Source organism: Piliocolobus tephrosceles, chromosome 4 (assembly GCF_002776525.5).
Source record: "Piliocolobus tephrosceles isolate RC106 chromosome 4, ASM277652v3, whole genome shotgun sequence".
Lineage (NCBI taxonomy): Eukaryota > Metazoa > Chordata > Mammalia > Primates > Cercopithecidae > Piliocolobus > Piliocolobus tephrosceles.
In genome coordinates this window covers 151705906-151726262 of record NC_045437.1, presented here as the reverse complement: position 1 = coordinate 151726262, position 20357 = coordinate 151705906, and the positions used below count along the sequence as shown (strand labels likewise).

The 20357-nt window shown below is 41.1% G+C and overlaps 1 protein-coding gene and 1 pseudogene across 1 annotated transcript in view; both read right to left on the bottom strand.

Moving 5' to 3' along the window:
• The window catches only part of NME5 (NME/NM23 family member 5), a 26106-nt gene extending 6902 nt beyond the window's left edge, over positions 1-19204 (bottom strand). Inside the window, exons 1-4 of the mRNA XM_023195515.1 lie at positions 19160-19204; positions 18480-18613; positions 9732-9937; positions 8950-9050 (exon numbers count right to left, since the gene is read on the bottom strand). Coding sequence (XP_023051283.1) covers positions 8950-9050; positions 9732-9937; positions 18480-18608 — 436 coding nt within the window. The 5' untranslated portion in view covers positions 18609-18613; positions 19160-19204. The remainder of the gene's footprint in view (positions 1-8949; positions 9051-9731; positions 9938-18479; positions 18614-19159) is intronic.
• On the bottom strand, positions 3232-3331 carry LOC111530934 (annotated as a pseudogene).
• Positions 19205-20357: the final 1153 nt, after the last annotated feature.

Here is a 20357-nt window from a genome sequence, read left to right as displayed (position 1 = left end):
TTTTTTTTTTTTTTTTTGAGGAGGAGTCTTGCTCTGTCACCCGGGCTGGAGTGAGGTGGCCGGATCTCAGCTCACTGCAAGCTCCGCCTCCCCGGTTCACGCCATTCTCCTGCCTCAGCCTCCAGAGTAGCTGGGACTACAGGCGCCCGCCACCTCGCCCGGCTAGTTTTTTGTATTTTTAGTAGAGACAGGGTTTCACCGTGTTAGCCAGGATGGTCTCGATCTCCTGACCTCGTGATCCGCCCGTCTCGGCCTCCCAAAGTGCTGGGATTACAGGCTTGAGCCACCGCGCCCGGCCGGGAAGCTCATATTCTTAATGATGTCTTTTGAAGCACAAAAGCTTTTAATTTGATTTAGTCCAATTTACCAATATTTTCTTTTATGGATCTTGCTTTTGATGTCATTTTAAGAACTCTTTGTCCAACTCCAGTTACAAAGATTTTCTCCGGTTTTCTTTTAAATGTTTTTACATTGAAGTCTGTGAGCCATTTTGAGTTAATTTTTGTGTAGGCTATGAAACAAGGGTCTAAGTTCTTCTTGTTTTTATGTGACTATCATGCTGTCCTATGTCCTAGCACCATATACAGATTTTCCTCAACTTACATGGGTTACATCCCAATAAACCCATCATAAGTTGAAAATATCATTAAGTCAAAAACACATTTAATACACCTAGCCTATTGAACATCATAGCATAGCATAGCCTACCTTAAATGTGCTCAGAACACTTACATTAGCCTACAGTTGGGCAAAATCATCTAACACAAAGCGAATTTTATATAAATAACATTTTCTATATAATATACATATATTATGAGCTGGGCACAGTGGTTCACACCTGTAGTCCTAGCTCTTTGGGAGGCTGAGGCAGGAGGAGTACCTGAAGCCATGAGTTTGAGACCACCTGGGCAACAAAGCAAGACTCTGTCTCTTAAAAAAAAAAAAAAAAGATATATATATCTTAAGCAATCCTTCCACCTCAGCCTCCTGAATAGCTGGATTTACAGGTGCATATGTAAATTAAAATACATATATATTTATTTATATTCAGTGTTTTTCAGATATATATATATAAAGATATATACAAAAATATATATATATCTTTTTTGGGGGAGGATCTCTTGAGGCCAGGAGTTCAATACCAGCCTGGGCAATATGGCGAGATCTCCTTTCTACAACAAAAAAATTCAAAAAGTAGCCAGGCACAGTGGTGTATGCCTGTAGTCTCAGCTACTCAGGAGGCTGAAGTGGGAGAATGCTTGAGCCCACGAGTTTAGGCTGCAGTGGGCACCACTACACTTCAGCCTGGGTGACAGAGAGAGACCATGTCTCAAAAAAAAAACAAAACGAAAATAGAATGGTTGTATGGATATTCACCATTAATGTACACAGCTGAAAGCACCATAGTAAAGTCAAAAAGCTGTAACTTGAACCATGGTAAGTTGGGGACTGTATTGGCAAGACCATCCTTTTCTCACGGAATTGTCTAGGCACCTTTGTTGAAAGTGAATTGTCCATAAGTGTAAAAGTTTATTTCTAGATTCTCAATTCTGTTCCAATAATCTATATATGTATCTTTATGTCACTGCCACACTGCCTTATAATTGTGGCTTTGCAGTAAGTTTCAAAATCAGATAGTGGAAGTCTTCTAACTTTGTCCTTCTTTTCCAAAATTGAGTTCTTTGCAATTTTACTAAATTTTAAACTCAGCTTGTCAATTTCTACATAAAAGTATGCATGGACTTTGATGAGGATTACATTAAAATTTTCTTTAATTTTTTTTTTTTTTTTCTTGTAGAGATGACGTCTCACTTCATTGCCCAGGCTGGTCTCCTACTCCTAGACTCAAGCAATCCTCCTGTCTCAGCCTCCCAAAGTGTTGAGATTACAGGCATAGCCACTGCATCCAACCCAAAACTGTTCATTAATTTAGAAAGAATTGCCATCTTAACAATACTGAGTCTTCCAATCCATGAATATGGAATATCTATTTATTTAGATATTTTAAAATTTCTTTCAGCAATGTTTTTTGTTTTCAGTGTACAAGAATTGCACTTTCTGGCCGGGCGCGGTGGCTCAAGCCTGTAATCCCAGCACTTCGGGAGGCCGAGACGGGCGGATCATGAGGTCAGGAGATCGAGACCATCCTGGCTAACACGGTGAAACCCCGTCTCTACTAAAAAATACAAAAAACTAGCCAGGCGAGGTGGTGGGCGCCTATAGTCCCAGCTACTCGGGAGGCTGAGGCAGGAGAATGGCGTAAAGCCAGGAGGCGGAGCTTGCAGTGAGCTGAGATCCGGCCACTGTACTCCAGCCTGGGTGGCAGAGCGAGACTCTGTCTCAAAAAAAAAAGAAAAAGAATTGCACTTTCGTTAAATTTATGCCTAAATGTGGCTGGGCATGGTGACTCACACCTGAAATCCCAGCACTTTGGGAGGCCAAGGCAGGTGGATCACCTGAGGTCAGGAGTTTGAGGCCAGCCCACCCAACGTGGCGAAACCCTGTCTCTACTAAAAATACAAAAAATTAGCCAGGCGTGGTGGTGGGCGCCTATAATCCCAGCTACTCAGGAGGTTGAAGCAGGAGAATCGCTTGAACCCAGGAGGCAGAGGCTGCAGTGAGCCGAGAGTGGGCCACTGCACTCCAGCCTGGGTGACAAGAGAGAAACTCTTGTCTCTTAAAAAAAAAAAAAAATTATGCCTAAATATTATATTATTTTTAAAGCCATTGTGAATTGAATTTTCCTTTTTACAGCTTTATTGAAGTATTATTGATGTACACAAAATTGCACACAATTAATGTATACAATTTTTTTCTCAACATGGGCAAATGTTTTATTCATATATTATATAAAGTTCATTATGCTAATTCATCAGGTACTAATCATTAAACAAAAATCTTTTTAATATATTTTTTTGAGACATGGTCTTGCTCTGTTGCCCAGGCTGGAGTGCAGTGGTGTGATCTCAGTTCACTGCAACCTCTGCCTCCCGGGTTCAAGCAATTCTCCTGCCTCAGCCTCCCGAGTAGCTGGGATTACAGGTGCATGCCACTACGCCAGGCTAATTTTTTTTATTTTTAGTAGAGATGGGGTTTCACTATGTTGGCTAGTCTGGTCTCGAACTCTTGACCTCAAGTGATCTGTCCATGTCAGGCTCCCAAAGTGCTGGGATTACAGGCGTGAGCCACCGCCCCTGGCCCCCCAAATTTTTTTAACTTATAAGTGTACTTAAAATTTTTTTTTATTTTAAAAGCATGTCATCCTTGCACAGGGGCCATGCTAATCTTCTCTGTATCGTTCCAATTTTACTGTATGTGCTGAAGTGAGCACAACAAATTTTTTAATAGATAAAAAATATTGTATATATTTATTGTGTACATGTTGTTTTGAAAGATGTAAACACTATGGAAAGACTAAATCAAGCTAATTAACATATGCATTACCTCAAATACTTATCTTTTTTTGTGGTGAGAACACTTAAAATCTACTGTTTTAGCAATTTTCAACAACACAATATATTATTGACTATAGTCACCATGTTGTTATACTAGATCTCTTGAACTTATTCCTACTATCGTAGCAATAAGTATCCTTTGATCAACATTTCCATCCCCTACTCTCTCTTGCAAGCTCCTAGTGGCCACCATTCTACTCTCCGAGTTCAACTTTTTTTTAGATTCCACATATAAGTGAGATCATGTGGTATTTGTCTCTCTGTGCCTGACTTATTTCACTGAATATAATGTCCTCCAAGTTCATCCATGTTGTCAAAAATAACAGAATCTCTTTCTTTTTAAGGCTGAATAGTATTACATCGTATATATATACCACATTTTCTTTATCCATTTACCCACTGATGGACACTTAGGTTGATTCCATATCTTGGTTATTGCGAATAATGCAGCAATGCACATTATTGTGGTTCACTGGTGCAGGTATCTCTTCAAGATCCTAATTCAATTCTTTCAGATATATAGATCCAGCAGTGAGATTGTCAGATCATGTAACAGCTTTAGTTTCTTGAGGAACTTCCATACTGTCTTCCACAGTGGTGGCACCATTTTAAATCCCCACCAAATGTGTACAAACGTTCCAATTTCTCTATATGCTTGCCAATATTTACCTTTTCTTTCTTTTGATAACAGCCATCGTAACGTGTGAGGTGATATCTCACCGTGGTTTTGATCTGTATTTCCCTGAGGATTAGTGATTTTGAGCACCTCTTTTTTTTTTTTTTTTGAGATGGAGTCTCGTTCTTATTGTTGCCCAGGCTGCGATGCAATGGCGCGATCTTGGCTCACTGCAATCTCCACCTCCTGGGTTCAGGCAGTTCTCCTGCCTCAGCCTCCCAAGTAGCTGGGATTATAGGCACGTGCCACCATGCCCAGCTAATTTTTTGTATTTTTTTTAGTAGAGATGGGGTTTCACTTTGTTGAGCAGGCTGGTCTTGAACTCCTGACCTCAGGTGATCTGCCAGCCTCAGCCTCCCAAAGTGCTGGGATTTCAGGCGTGAGCCACCACACACGGACTTGAGCACCTTTTCATATACTTGTTGGTTATTTGTATGTCTTCTTTAGAAAAATGTCTATTCAAGTCCTTTGCCCATTTTTTAAATGGGTTATTTAGGGGTTTTTTGGATATTGATTTGTAAGAGTTCCTTATATATTTTAGACAATAACCCCTTATCAGATATATGGTTTGCAAATATTTTCTTCCCTGGAATTGTTTTCTTAATTTCATTAGTGAATTATTCATTTATTTATTTATTGAGAGGATCTCACTCTGTCACCCAGGCTGAAGTACAGCAGCGGAAATGCGGCTCACTGCAGCCTCGACCACCTCAGCCTCCCAAGTAGCTGGGACCACAGGTATACACCACCACCCCCAGCTAATTTTTGATATTTTTGGTAGAGACAGGGTCTTGCCATATTGTCCAGGCTGCTCTCAAACTTCTGGGCTCAAACAATCCTCCTGCCTCTGCCTCCCAAAGTGTTGGGATTACAAGCGTGAGCCACCGTGCCAGGCTAGGGCTGAATAAATCCGAGAGAATAAAAACAGTGTTTTCATGTTTCTTACATGGATGAACTTTAAGTTTTTTAAGTTTTCTGTCATCCTTGTTTTATTTATTTGTTTGTTTGTTTGTTTGTTTGTTTGAGACAGGGTCTCACTCTATTGTCCAGGCTGGAGCACTCTGGTGCCATCACAGCTGACACAGCCTTAACTTCCTAGGCTCCAGTGATCCTCCCACCTCAGCCTCCAGAGTAGCTGGGACTATAGACATGGGCCACCATGCCCAGCTAATTTTTTATTTTTTGTCGAGATGAGATCTTGCTATGTCGCCCAGGCTGGTCTCCAACTCCTGGACTCAAGAGATTCTCCCACCTCAGCCTCACGAAGTGTTGGAATCACAGGTGTGAGCCACCACACCCAGCCTGTATATTTATTTTCAAATATAATCATTTTGATAGCAGGGATATCTTCTTACTCATCTTTGCATTTATGGCAAATAGTAGGCAACTTAATAAATGTGTTGAAGAAATGGAATATAGCATAACTTTGAATTAGCCATTTCTATTAAAAGGGAAAGGAGACCAGCCTGGGTAATGTAGTGAGACCCCCATCTCTACAAAAACATTAAAAAATTAGCTGAACGTGGTGGTACACACCTGTATTCCCAGCTACTCAGGAGGTTTAAGGTTGTAGTGAGCTATGATCGCACTATTGCACTCCATCTGGAGTGACATGGAGAGACCCTGTGACCACCCCCCAGAAAAAACGGAAAGAAGAGAGCATTACTTTTTTCTTTTCTTTTCTTTTCTTTTCTTTTCTTTTCTTTTCTTTTCTTTTCTTTTGAGACAGTCTCATTCTGTCACCTAGGCTGGAGTGCAGTGGTGCAATCTCAGCTCACTGTAGCCTCTGCTTCCCAGGTTCAAGCAATTCTCCTGCCTCAACCTTCTGAGTAGCTGGGATTACAAGCATGCACCACTATGCCTGGCTAATTTTGTATTTTTAATATAGACAGGGTTTTACCACACTGGCCAGGCTGGTCTCGAACCCCTAACTTCAAGTGATCCATCTGCCTTAGCCTCCCAAAATGCTGTGATTACAGGTGTGAGCCACCGCATCCAGCCAGCATTACTTTTTTCAAGGGTTAAGAACATGTCTTTGAGTATCTTGATAACTTGCTTGAGTGAATCGTCGTATAAAGTTTTGCACATAGTTTTTGATCGACTGCTAAGTAAGAGGACGCTCATACCACAAACTCTCAGTACTTGCTCCAAAGAACTTCACAGCAAAAGATCTGCAATGTGCTAAGTAATTAATGATTTTATATTTATCCTACAACTTGCTGCTTCTCAAATGTCTAACTAGATCTCTAAACTCATGCCTAGAGGATTAATTTAATGAGTAAAATCAAAGGCAACTGAAAATAACAGTTGGCTGGGCACAATGGCTCATGCCTGTAATCCCAACAGTTTGGAAGGCAGGCGGGAGTATCGCTTGAGCCTAACAGTTCAAGACTGGCCTGGGCAACATGGCAAAACTCTGTTTCTACAAAAAACTGGAAAAACTAGCCGGGTGTGGTGGTGCATGCCTGTGGTTCCAGCTACTCCAAAGGCTGAGGTGGGAAGATTACTTGAGTCTGTGAGGCCAAGGCTGCGGTGAGCTGTGATTGTGCCACTGCACTCTGGCCTGGGCAACAGAGTGAGATTCTATCTCCAAAAAAAAAAAAAAAAGCGAAAAGAAAGAAAATTGCAGTTTAGGAATATAATCCTATGAGTAAGAAGAGCTTCCAAATATACCTTCTATTTCAGATAAAATGAATTTTTTTTTTTTTTTTTTTTGAGACGGAGTCTGGCTCTGTCGCCCAGGCTGGAGTGCAGTGGCCAGATCTCAGCTCACTGCAAGCTCCGCCTCCAGGGTTTACGCCATTCTCCTGCCTCAGCCTCCCGAGTAGCTGGGACTACAGGCGCCCGCCACCTCGCCCGGCTAGTTTTTTGTATTTTTTAGTAGAGACGGAGTTTCACCGTGTTAGCCAGGATGGTCTGGATCTCCTGACCTCGTGATCCGCCTGTCTCGGCCTCCCAAAGTGCTGGGATTACAGGCTTGAGCCACCGCGCCCGGCCGATAAAATGAATTTTTATCCTGTTTTATTTAAAAGCTAGAGAGAAGTCAGGCGTGATGGCTCATGCCTATAATCCCAACATTTTGGGAGGCAGAGGCAGCAGTATTGCTTGAGCCCAGGAGTTCAAGACCAGCCTGGGCAACATAGTGAGATTTTGTGTCTACAGAAAATACAAAACTTAGCTGGGGCTGGTGATATGCACCTGTGGTTCCAGCTACTCGAAGGCTGAAGTGGGAGGATACTTGAGCCCAGGAGGTTGAGGCTGCCATGAGTTGTGACCACGCTACCATCTCAAATAGATAAATAAATAACAAAAGCTAACAAGCAAAAGTCTAATTCACTTGTAAGACTAATATAAAGTGCTACCACATTAAAAAGACCTCTCGCTGGGCACGGTAGCTCACTCCTGTAATCCCAGTGTTTCGGGAGGCTGAGGCAGGAGGACTGCTTTGAGAAAAAATATATAATTTTAAAAGTAGTTTTTGTTTGCTTGTTTAAGAATCAGGGACTTTTCAGACTGCACAGAAAGGAGGGAAGCAGGTCTTCACCTGGGAGGATGACTGAAAGGCCAGTGGAGGAAAGTTGTCAGCCCATTGTCAGGTCAGCATCAGGCCTTTACCAAGCCTGTTGGCACTAAAAAGTAACAGATCAAGTACTCAAAATGTGAAATATATTTATTTTGAATTTAGAAATTCAAACAACAGTGATACTGTTGTATCACATCAGTTATTCAAAAAATGTGAAATCTCCCAAAAAAAAAAAAAAAAATCAAGAACTTTTAAATCTCCAAGACAGTTTTCAGTTTTATTTGAATTAATCTCCAGTGGAAAATACTGAGGAACAGATCTAAATGACTTAGGGAAAAATAAGTCATAACAGGAAAAATAACATACTAAAAAAAATTCAAAATTTTGCTCAATGCTTTGCATTTTTTCCTTATAACAAATATCACCAAATTTTATTTCTGCTCTAAAAATATTAAAAACAAACCAAAAACCTCAGTGTTCTTCCTTGTATGTCCACTTCTCAAAGGCTTACAACTTCTCTAACAGTAAGGAAACAAAAAAGGGACTAATTATTAATTTCTCAATTGCATGAGGCTTTGTTAAGCAAGTAGTAAATTGTTAGAGAAGACGGTAAATCAAATGTAGTTTCCAAGAGAGATTATTTTTCTCATGTGTCACAAATTCTACTGAACCTTTCAGGATAACTAGAAAGAACTGTAACACAGAAGAATATGTTTAATGCAAGAGAAAAGAAAGAAAAAAAAATTAAGCTGGGTGTGGTGGCTTACACCTGCAATCCCAGCACTTTGAGAGGCCAAGGCAGGCAGATTACTTGAGTACAGGCATTTGAGAGTATCCTGGGCAACATGGTGAGACCCCATCTCTCCAAAAGATAAAAGAAAATTAGTTGGGCATGGTGGCATACACCTATCGTCTCAGCTACCTGGAAGACTACAGTGGGAGGATCACCGGAGCCCTGGAGTTTGAGGCTGCAGTGAGCCAAGACTGTGCCACTGCACTTCAGCCTGGGTGACAGTGACACACTGTCTTAAATTTTTTTTAATGTTAAAAATAGATAAATAAATAAAAATTAAACACTTCTCAAAAGACTCGCTAGAGGGCACAATTTAGTTGTTAGGGAAATGTCAAGTTTTCCAATTTGTGGCTTCAAGTTTTTAAGTAGCTACAACTTGAAACCCTAACAAAATATACTGGAAAAAAATTATTTTATCTTCCTTTCCAGCTATATCCGCAAAATAAAAGAAAAAGCAAACAAAAAGGAGATGCAGTTGACAAGTTAGTCATCTGTAACTCACCTTCAGGAAACATAAAACGTATTTCTCTTTCCGCAGCAGCAAAGTCATTACTCCCATGAAGTGCATTCCTTAGGTCATCTGTGCCATAAATTGCCCTTAGACTAAAAACAAGTTAGAGATGATGTTCATCCAATCTGACATCTATTCCTCACTTTATATGCACGCATTCCACTTAAGAATTTTACAAAAGCATTGCCACTTCTTACATATGAAAGCTTCACAATTTATGTCAAATTTAAGCTTAAATTTAAGCTTCTCTATCTAGATAAGGATCAAATATATTCACGTCTGCAGGAGGAATACACTGGGAAAACGGGAGTTCTCTGGATAAAAACGTGGTGTTTTATAAGAAGTAAAAAAGCAATGCACATTCAAAAGTGCAAGAACTCAATATCTTCTTGTTTCCATACATTAGCAATAATGCTGAAAATTTGAATTTCTGTTCCTGTATTACCATTATTATTTTCACATACCATCCCAATTTTTCCATCTAAAAATCCTACTTCAGTGGCAGTTTAAAGGTTGAGAGAATAAGGGTAATCAACTATAAATCAGACATTCTCTGATGCTTTTTCTGGCATGTAGTATTAAGATAGGCATTTAACATTTTAATATGTAAAATGGACCCCCAAGCCCCGTCCCCCTCCCCCAAAAAAGCTGATTTTGGAAAACTTCCAAGTAATAAAACAAAAATTCCCATTACAATGAAATTAGATTTTTTTTTTTTTTCATTTTCACAGATGGATTCCATTCCCTGCCATCCCCCCAACCCTGAAAATTACCTGTCTGGATGTGTCTCCTTCGCTACTAAGCTATTATTTGGTCCCAAAAGTTCTAACCAATAAGAGATGGCTTTATGTCTAGCTAATATCATGGCGACAAGTGGTCCAGAACTCATGTAAGCTGTTAAATTGGGGAAAAACATTTTTCCATACTGTTCCACATAAAAGTTACTACATTGCTCAGGGCTGAGGTGTAGTTTTCTTCTCTATAAAAGACACAAAGTCAACAAAAGCATTTAAAATGACAGTTCAATGATAGCTCATTAAAATCATTACTAACTTGAAACTAGTACCAATCTGATTATAACTTCGAGGTTTATCTTTGTATTATGAAGAAAGAAAGGGTATAATTAAATGTATGTTGTAAATAAGATAGTAAGAGGAATTACTTAGCCTACTTAAGAAAAATTATGGCCAGGTGCAGAGGCTCATGCCTGTAGTCCTAGCACTTTGGGAGGCCAAGGCCAGTGGATTGTCTGAGCTCAGGAGTTCGAGACCAGCCTGGGCAACACGGTGAAATCCCATATCTACTAAAATTCAAAAAATTGGCCGGGCATGGTGGCATGTGCCTGTAGTCCTAGCTACTCAGGAAGCTGAGGCAGAATTGCCTGAACCCGTGAGGTTGAGGTTGCAGTGAGCCGAGACTGCACCACTGCACTCCAGTCCGGGCGACAAAGAAAAATTATTCCAGTTAGGCAGCCTCCTTCAGCATATGGTTTGTTAGTAACAAATTTATCACATCTCCTTCTTAAGAGTAAATAACACTTCAATTAATAAAACTGGACTTAAAAATATTTCAAATTCATGTTTCTCTATTTGTGTTACTATTTTGGGAGCTGGTCTCATTATGGTACTTAGAAATAACAGCTAGGCATAGCGACTCATGCCTGTAATCCCAGCATTTTGGGAGGCCAAGGCGGAAGGATCGCTTCAGCCCAGCCAGGAGTTAGAGAGTAGCCTAAGCAACACAGGGAGACATTGTTTCTACAAAAAATTTTAAAATTAGTCGGGTATGGTGGTGTGTGCCTGTAATCCCCACTACATTAAAGGTAGTCAGCCATGATAACACAATTGCACTCCAGCCTGGGCGATAAAGCAGACCCTGTATCAAATAAACTAACAAAAAAAGTAACATGTAGTATAATGATGCAGTAAAAAAGTTTTTCATTTGAACATGTGTGTTCTTTATTCTGGTTCTGTCATAAATATCTTGATTCACTGTAACATGAAGAAAAATTAGGCCAGGCGAGGTGGCTCAGGCTTGTAATCCCAACACTCTGGGAGGCCAAGACAGGCAGATCACTTGAGGTCAGGAGTTCGAGAACAGTCTGACCAACATAGTGAAACTCCATCTCTAATAAAAATACAAAAATTAGGCCGGGCGCAGTAGCTCACGCCTATAATCCCAGCACTTTGGGAAGCCGAGGTGGGTGGATCACCTGAGGTGAGGAGTTGGAGACTAGTTTGACCAACATGGTGAAATGCCGTCTCTACTGAAAATACAAAAAATAAGCCAGGTGTGGTGGCACGCGCCTGTAATCCCAGGTACTCGGGAGGCTGAGGCAGGAGAACTGCTTGAACCTGGGAGGCAGAGGTTGTAGTGAGCCGAGATCACGCCATTGCACTACAGCTTGGGCAACAAGAGCGAAACTCTGGCTCAAAAAAAAAAAGAAAATCAGCCGGGCATGGTGGTACATGCCTGTAGTACTAGCTACTCGGGAGGCTGAGGCAGGCCAACAGCTTGAACCCGGGAGGCAGAGGTTGCAGTGAGCCAAGATTGCCCCTCTCTACTCCAGCCTGAGTGACACAACGAGACTCCGCCTAAAAAAAAAGAAAAAAGAAAAATCAGGCCAGTGTGGTGGCTCATTCCTGTAATCCCAGCACTTTGAGAAAGACGAGACAAGTGGATCACCTGAGGTCAGGAGTTTGAGACCAGCCTAGCCAACATGGTGAAAACCTGTCTCTACTAAAAATACAAAAATTAGGCCAGGCACAGTGGCTCACGACTGTAATCCCAGCACTTTGGGAGGCAGAGGCGGGTGGATCACCTGAGGTCGGGAGTTCAAGACCAGCCTGGCCAACATGATGAAACCCCGTGTCTACTTAAAAAAAAAAAATACAAAAAATTAACCAGGCGTGGTGGCGGGCACCTGTAATCCCAGCTGCTCGGGAGGCTGAGGCAGGAGAATCACTCGAACCCGAGAGGCGGAGGTTGCAGTGAGCCGAGATCATGCCACCTCACTCCAGCCTGGGCAACAAGAGTGAAACACCGTCAAAAAAAAAAACAAAAACAAAAACAAAAATTAGCCAGGCGTGGTGGTGCATGTCTATAATCCCAGCTACTCAGAAGGCTGAAGCATGAGAATTGCTTGAACCCAGGAGGCAGAAGTTGTGGTGAGCCAAGATGGAGATAGCACCATTGCATGCCAGCCTGGGTAACAGAATGAGACTCTGTCTAAAAAAAAAAAAATTAGTTGCTAGTATGTATCTCAATCTGAAAGACTATGAAACATTCTGGACAAATAGATGTTATTTCCTTCACAAATGAGACTATAAAAATTAATCGAGTTTTAAAAAAGCATAGTTGCTGAGTCTAATTTGAAAGTATCATGCTTTCTCTAGAAGCAGCTATTTTGAGTGCCTTTTTTTTTTTTTCAAGGCGTGAGCCACTGCGCCCAGCCTTGAAGGTTTTTAAAAAATTATTTATTACTGCCAGCCAGGCTCAGTGGCTCATGCCTCTAATCCCAGCAATCTGGGAGACCGAGGCAGGCAGATTGTTTGAGCCCAGGAGTTCAACACCAGTCTGGGCAACATGGCGAAACCCCATCTCTACAAAAAATACAAAAATTGGTGGTGCACACCTGTAGTCTCAGCTAATCAGGAGGCTGAGGCATGAGAATTGCTTGAACCCAGGAGGCAGAGGTTGCAGTGAACTGAAATCATGCTATTGCACTCCAGCCTGGGCAATACAGTGAGACTCGGTCTCAAAAGAAAAAAAAAAAATGTATTACTGCTGTTTTTTCAATTCCACTAAAGGTGGGTTAGGAGGGAAAATGCTCAAAATACAACAGAGGGATTCAAAGTAGAAATCAAAGAACCTCTGCCTGGAGTAAGGATGATGAGACATGGAGGTATGTTACTAAGTGAAGGCTAAAAATCCCCATGATTATGGCAGAAATCTGTCTTTCTAAAATGTCTTAGATTTTCCTGAGAGTAAGTGTGAATTTTACCAAGTGACCCACCTCTTAAAGCCCTTTCCAAAACTCCGTGTTTCCACAGGCTTCAGAAACTTGGTAAAATTGCTTGGTTTGTAGCAACGGACCAAACTGCCCAGAGCAAGAAGTTTGGTAAGACACTTACCTAGGTGGCGCAGCTCTGTTATGAATAGGACCTGCTGGACAAGTGTAACATTCTCACCAGTGAAGGGCCAGTTACTATGAAAAAGGTGCTGACATTTGTTCTCAAATTCAAATTCACATAGTGAATAAATAAAAGATTTATTTATTCAAGAGCAAGAGCACCTGCTTTAGCATAATCCTCAATTCTATTATCTAAAATTAAGACATTTATGATTATGCATGTTAGTGTTTTTTTGTTTTTTTCTTGCTGAGTTTAAAAATAAAATCTCATCTGTTGAAATGTAAGCCCTCATCTGCCATTTGCCCCTTAAAAAGCAGGGAAACCTACCTTCTGCAGGTATGCCATCCAATGTAGCACAATTTTAAAAATTAAGGGTTCATCTTTAACTAAAATTGATACTAAATCAATTATTCCATTGGTTGCTTTAAAATTGGATCAGGTGAAATTTTTTGAAATTATATTGAATAGTCTACAGCCATATCACCCGGAACATGCCCAATCTCGTCTGAAATTAGGTTGAATATTTTCACAAAGAGCAGTATATCAAGTACTATCAGAACAGAACTCTTAGTTTGTAACAAAGGCAACACTGCCATCTATTGAAACGATATATCATTTTTCAGCTTTTCCCTTAGGTGGGACAGGAAAGCCTCAAGTTCAATGGACTCTCAAGCCTATTTTAAAAGCATACGGCGCAAAGGACAAAACTTGCATAATTTCACTTAAATGAGATAGCTTGAATAGTCAAATTCCTACAGACAGCAAGTAGAATAGTGGTTATTGGGGATAGGGAAGAGGGAAGCAACGAGTTAGCATTAGGTAGAGTGTTTCAGTTTAAGATGAAAAGGTTCTAGAGATGGACAGTAGTAATGGTTGTACAACAATGTGAATGTACTTAATGCAACTGAAATGTACACTTAAAAACGGTTAAAATGGTAAATTTTATGTTATGTATATTTTACCACAATAAAAGCAAAAAATGAAGGATATACCATGGCTGCCTTTGCTCTGAAAGTTAACCAGGGAAAGTGTCATATATATTTACATTAAATTTTGTTTGTTTGTTTGTTTTTTCTGGTCTCAGTACATTGCCCAGGCAATCTCAGTTCACTGCAACCTCCACCACCCGGGTTCAAGTGATTCTCCAGCCTTGCTTCCTGAGTAGCTGGGATTACAGGCATGCGCCACCACACCCAGCTACCTTTTGTTTGTTTGTTTGTTTTTTGAGATGGAGTCTTGCTCTGTTGCCCAGGCTGGAGTGCAGTGGCAAAATCTTGGCTCACTGCAACCTCCGCCTCCCAGATTCAAGCGATTCTCCTGCCTCAGCCTCCCGAGTAGCTGGGATTACAGGCTCCCACCACCATGCCCAGCTAATTTTTGTGTTTTTAATAGAAATGAGGCTTCACCATGTTGGCCAGGCTGGTCTCACACTCCTGACCTCAGGTGATCCACCCACCTTGGCCTCCCAAATTGCTGGGATTGCAGGCATGAGCCACTGTGCCCAGCCCTAATTTTGTATTTTTAGTAGAGATAAGGTTTCACCACGTTGGCCAGGTTGGTCTTGAACTTCTGACCTCAGTGATCCACCCGCCTCATCCTCCCAAAGTGCTGGGATTACAGGCCTGAGCCACCATAGCCGGCTAATTTTTAATTTATAATTAACACTAGCCACTTAATTATTAAGTTTGTCACTAAATATTTTTTAAAATATAGACTTTTTTTTATTTTTATTTTTCTTTTTTGAGACGGAGTCTCACTCTGTCGCCCAGGCTGGAGTGCAGGGGCAAGATCTTGACTCACTGCAACCTCCGCCTCCCGGGTTGAAGTGATTCTCCTGTCCTAGCCTCCCCAGTAGCTGAGATTACAGGCACGTGCCACCACGCCCAGGTAATTTTCGTATTTTTAGTAGAGATGGTGTTTCACCGGGTTGGTCAGGCTGGTCTCGAACTCCTGACCTCAGGTGATCCACCGGCCTTGGCCTCCCAAAGTGCTGGGATTACAGGCATGTGCCACCACACCCGGCCAAAATATGGCCTTTTAAAAAACTTAAATGGGACACCTTTATCCGTATATTTCATTTGTTTTTTCTAAAGTGAATGGGTAATATAATTACAGGATTCAAAAATTCAAAGCAATACAAAAAGGTATGTACTGAAAAATCGTATTCCTATCCATGTGCTAATCTACCCAGTTCTTCTTGCCCTCAATAGGTAACCCTTTTCAAATGTTTGTTTTATTCTGCCAGAATTTCATTTTTCAAATATTGACAAACACGAATATATTACTTTGTCTCTATCACAAAAGGTTGGTACACATGATTTTGCTTTTTTCGCTATTTTGCTCTTTTTGCTACACACTTTGCTTTCTTCCATAACAGTACAGACGGGTTCCTCATTCTTCTATTTAGAATTATTTGCACATTATGCAATTTGGTGGGTTCTCCAGAGTTTATTTAGTCCTGTCTCCCAATCTCCCAACCTGGGTTATTTTCAATCTTTTGTTGATAAATAAACAATGCTGCAAAAAATAACTTGTATATATATCACTTCATATTAATACAGGCACTTACTGACAGGACTAAACAGGGCTCTGCGCATGACAGGTAGTAAGAGCACAAGGAATTCTATAGGACAGATTTCTAAGAGCAGAACTGCTGGATTAAATGGTAAGTCTGTCTGTTGTATTGGTAGATAACTGCCAGATTCCCTTTGATAGGGGTTATGCCATTTACTTTTATATTTTTGCCAAATGGAATCTCAGTATAGTTTTAACTTGCTTTTTTTCCCACCTAAAGATTGAGCATCATTTCATACATTTTAAAAATTATTTTCTTTTTCTGTGACCATCCATCCATCTGTTCTGCCCACTTTTCTACTGATTTATTTTTATCTTTTTCTAGGAGCTCTTTATATATTAGGAAGACTAGTCCGTTGTCTATGAGTTGCAAATCTTTCCCTCAAGCTTGTTTTGTTTTGACTTTATGGTGTTTATTTCATTGTGCAGACATTTTTTGTTTATACAATCTTTTAAAAATTTTTTTTTTTTTTGAGACGAAGTCTGACTCTGTCGCCCGGGGTTGGAGTGCAGTGGCCAGATCTCAACTCACTGCAAGCTCCGCCTCCCGGCTTTACGCCATTCTCCTGCCTCAGCCTCCCGAGTAGCTGGGACTACAGGTGCCCGCCACCTCGCCTAGCTAGTTTTTTGTATTTTTTAGTAGAGATGGGGTTTCACTGTGTTAGCCAGGATGGTGTGGATCTCCTGACCTCGTGATCCGCCCGTCTCAGCCTCCCAAAGTGCTGGGATTACAGGCTTGAGCCACCGCGCCCGGCCTAAAAATTTTTTTATTTTTTATTTTTGAGACAGAGTTTCGGTCTTGTTGCCCAGGCTGGAGTGCAATGGCGTAATCCGGGCACAGCGCAACCTCCACCTCCCAGGTTCAAGCGATTCTCCTGCCTCAGCCTCCTGAGTAGCTGGGATTACAGGCATGCGCCACCATGCCTGGTTAATTTTGTATTTTTTAGTAGAGACAGGGTTTCTCCATGTTGGTCAGGCTGGTCTCGAACTCCCGACCTCAGGTGTTCCACTAACCTTGGCCTTCCAAAGTGCTGGGATTACAGGCATGAGCCACAGTGCCTGGCCTTGTTTATATGATCTTATCAATCTTTTCTTCCATGGCTCCTAGACCTTAAGTCATAATAAAAAAAGGCTGTCCTACTCCTACAACAAAATAAATCCATTATCTTTTCTTCTTGAACTTACATGGTTTAATTGTTTAAATATCTCAGGTTCATTTGGAGTATATCCTGGTATATAATACTTGATCCAACTTTTTCAGTGGCTACCAGTTTTCCTAACGTTTACTAAAAAGTTCTTTACCTGAGTCTTTAATTATATTAAATATTTCCTAACACTTTCTTGTACCATCCCTACCCTGGGACTCCACCTGTCCTTCGAAGCGCAACTGAAATTCCACGTCTTTTCTGAAGATTGATATTTTCTCTTTATTTTATTTATTAATTATTATTATTATTATTATTATTATTATTATTATTATTATTTGAGACAATCTCCCTCTATTGCCCAAGCTGGTGTGCAGTGGCATAATCTCGGCTCACTGCAACCTCCACCTCCTGAGTTCAAGCGATTCTCCTGCCTCAGCTTCCCAAGTAGCTGGGACTACAGGTGCGCGCCACCATGCCCAGCTAATTTTTGTATTTTTCATAGAGAGGGGGTTTCACCATATTGGCCAGGCTGGTCTCAAACTCCTGACCTTATGATTCACCCACCTCAGCCTCCCAAAGTGCTGGGATTACAGGCGTAAGCCACCATACCCGGCCATTTTCTCTTTATTTTAAAAAATACTGACTGAATAAGCAATATGACACTGTATAAATGTGAGAAAATAAAAAATTGGAAATTCAAATAAGAATACTATAAAAGAGGCCAGGTGTAGTGGTTCACACCTGTAATCCCAGCACTTTGGGAGGCTGAGTCGGGTGGATCACGAAGTCAGGAGTTCAAGACCACCCTGTCTCTACTAAAAATACAAAAATTAGCTGGGCATGGTGGCGCATGCCTGTAATCCCTGCTACTCAGGAGGCTGAGGCAGGAGAATTGCTTGAACCGGGACCCAGGAGGCAGAGGTTGCAGTGAGCTGAGATCGCACCACTGCACTCCAGCCTGGGCTACAGAGGGAGACTCTGTCTCAAAAACAAACAAACAAACAAACAAACAAAGAAACAAAAAACAAAACAAAAAAAAAACTATAAAAGAGGAAGATTAAAAATATTCAATTCTATTTGATTATCCTTAACAATGCTATTTATATTCACTTTCAAACCCCTAGAATGACAATGTTTACTACTTGCAGAACAAATGTAAGGCTGCAAACATTAAATATTTGCAGTAACTGAAAAAAATACCAATAGCCTAAAATTCCATCAATAGAGGATCAAGTAAATAAATTGTAGTTCTAATACACAGGGAAATATTACACAGAAATTCGGAAGAGTGAGATCAATTCAGATGTACTGATCTGGAATCCTATCTGAGGGACTCTGTAAAGGGGGTCAAGGGAAAGGGACTGCTCTGTTTTATGGGGGGAAAATGTTTATAAATGCATAGAAAACTCCTGGAAAAACAGAAAGTGTTAAGTGGTTGCCTCTCTCTGGAGCCTGGGACTTGGGGTGGGAGAGGACAGGTGAAGGAAAAGTCCATTTTATTTCTCATTTTATATCCTTTTAAAAACTATCACATATAACTTTTATACTTAGAAGAATAAACTTAAATTTAATGCTGAACACGAAGGGTTTAAATGGGGAGGCACATTTACATAAGCATTTTTTTTTAAGGGAGAGGAAAAAAGCATGAATCATACCCAGAAGTTACCTGAACAATGGTGAATCCGGATCTGAGAATAATATCTTGTATCTCCTCCTCTTTGTCAACAATATCTGGTTTGATAATGGCCAGAGTTTTTTCTACATATATCTGAGGTGCAGGCATTGATATCTCCATTATGGCTTTTCAGGGCACAAATTGCGAGTTTCTTAACAGTATCAACTGCAATGACATGCATTTCCCCCCCCATCGCAAATTCAATGTAATTATGATTAAGAATAGCCATAGTAGGTACTTGATTTTATTAACTGATGAAGGTAGAAACTGCTATGTTTTTCTATATACAAGGTCTCAATAATAGGATTCCTACTATGTCCAAATCGAGCCTTGGCTTTTCGTACACGCTGTCACCGAGGCGGAAAGGACTATGGGCTCACATGACCAGAGGCCAAGGGGCGACCGAAGGTCTGGAACCAGCGACAGCCTCAGGCAGCAGAGGGCGGTGGGGCGGGTGGTGGGGGCTCGAGGGGGCGGTGGCTGGTGGGCAACCACACACCACTACAGCGGTGCTTGAGCAGCCTCAGTCGGCTGCCTTTGTGAAGCGACCCTGTCCCGCAGGGACCTCTCTGTGCATAGGGTCAGGCCTAATTGGAAAGCAGGGCTTCTGGGTCCGCGGGGACTTTCCGGATTGCACCTGCAAATTCTGAATTTGACTCTTAAGTACTCACCTCAGCGGCCGTCCTAGTATGCTACAACTTGTTGCTAGGAGACCTGAGGCCCCAGCGTGAGGACGGTGGCTGCAGAGGGCCAATCCCAGCAAGGAGCATTGCAGCCTCTGGCCAGTTCGTTTTAATCAAAGGGAACTAGCCAGTCATTTTTATTCTCCTTGTGAATCTTAGAGCACTAGATGTTTTCTGACATTTTACTCATAACTTATTTCATCCTTCTGCTCGTTTGAAGGATGCTGCAATTATCCCTACTCTATAAATGATAAGAACCCCCCCATTCCTTTCCAGGTGGTATATGTAAGAAGACCCATGTCAGATACCTTCATTTAGCTGGATGATGCTGTCCCCTCTATGCCCAGCTTATCTAGTCATTAAAAAGCAATATTCGTTTGTGTAAAGACATTTATTTATAGAGTAAAAGGCTTAGTAAAATATCTAATCTAATTGTCTTTAAATCAAGCCTATGGAACAAAGATGCAGGCAACATTTATGGCATAAACCCAAACCTCAGCTTCCCCTTTTTTGCTTTATATTATGTCCACATGCATCTTTGACTCGTTGGTTGTGAGTTACAGCATTATTCTTATTTGAAAAGAAAGTAGGGACATAGCAAAGAAGTCCCAGGATCCTCTGTAGGTCAGAGTTCGGGGAGAGGTTCAAACTCTAGAAAAAGTCAGGATAGCAGCTGCAGGTTAGAAAACAGGTTTTCCATCATCCACTGGGTTGGCTGGTTCCCCTTCCAGACTACTTGAGCCTTTTCTTTTGTCTAACCAAATATTCAGTACCTAAAGGGTTAAGGAACACATAGCAAACTATTATGAACCTTAAACGCTGAAGTATTGCAAGTTTTTTTTTTTTTTTTTTTTTTTGGCAAATAGACTCAACTATACTTTTTTTCTTTAAAGTATGATGCTACCCAGAAAAGAAACCCACAAATGTCTTCTAGCTACTATATCTTATCCCCTAAAGATGGGAAAGTGTGAACATACATTAATATCAACAGATGAAGCAACCAAAAAATACACAGTGACTCTGGTCTCTTTGGAGTTTAGCCTTTGACTTGAGGCTCTGGAAGCAGGAATTCCCATTACTTGTCTATCCTCAGCTCTCTTGAGAGCTCTTCACTGCTGCCTGCATTCCTAGACGACTTATCAAAGCTGGACTTACTGTGAGGCTCACGGTTTTCCAAACCAGCTGG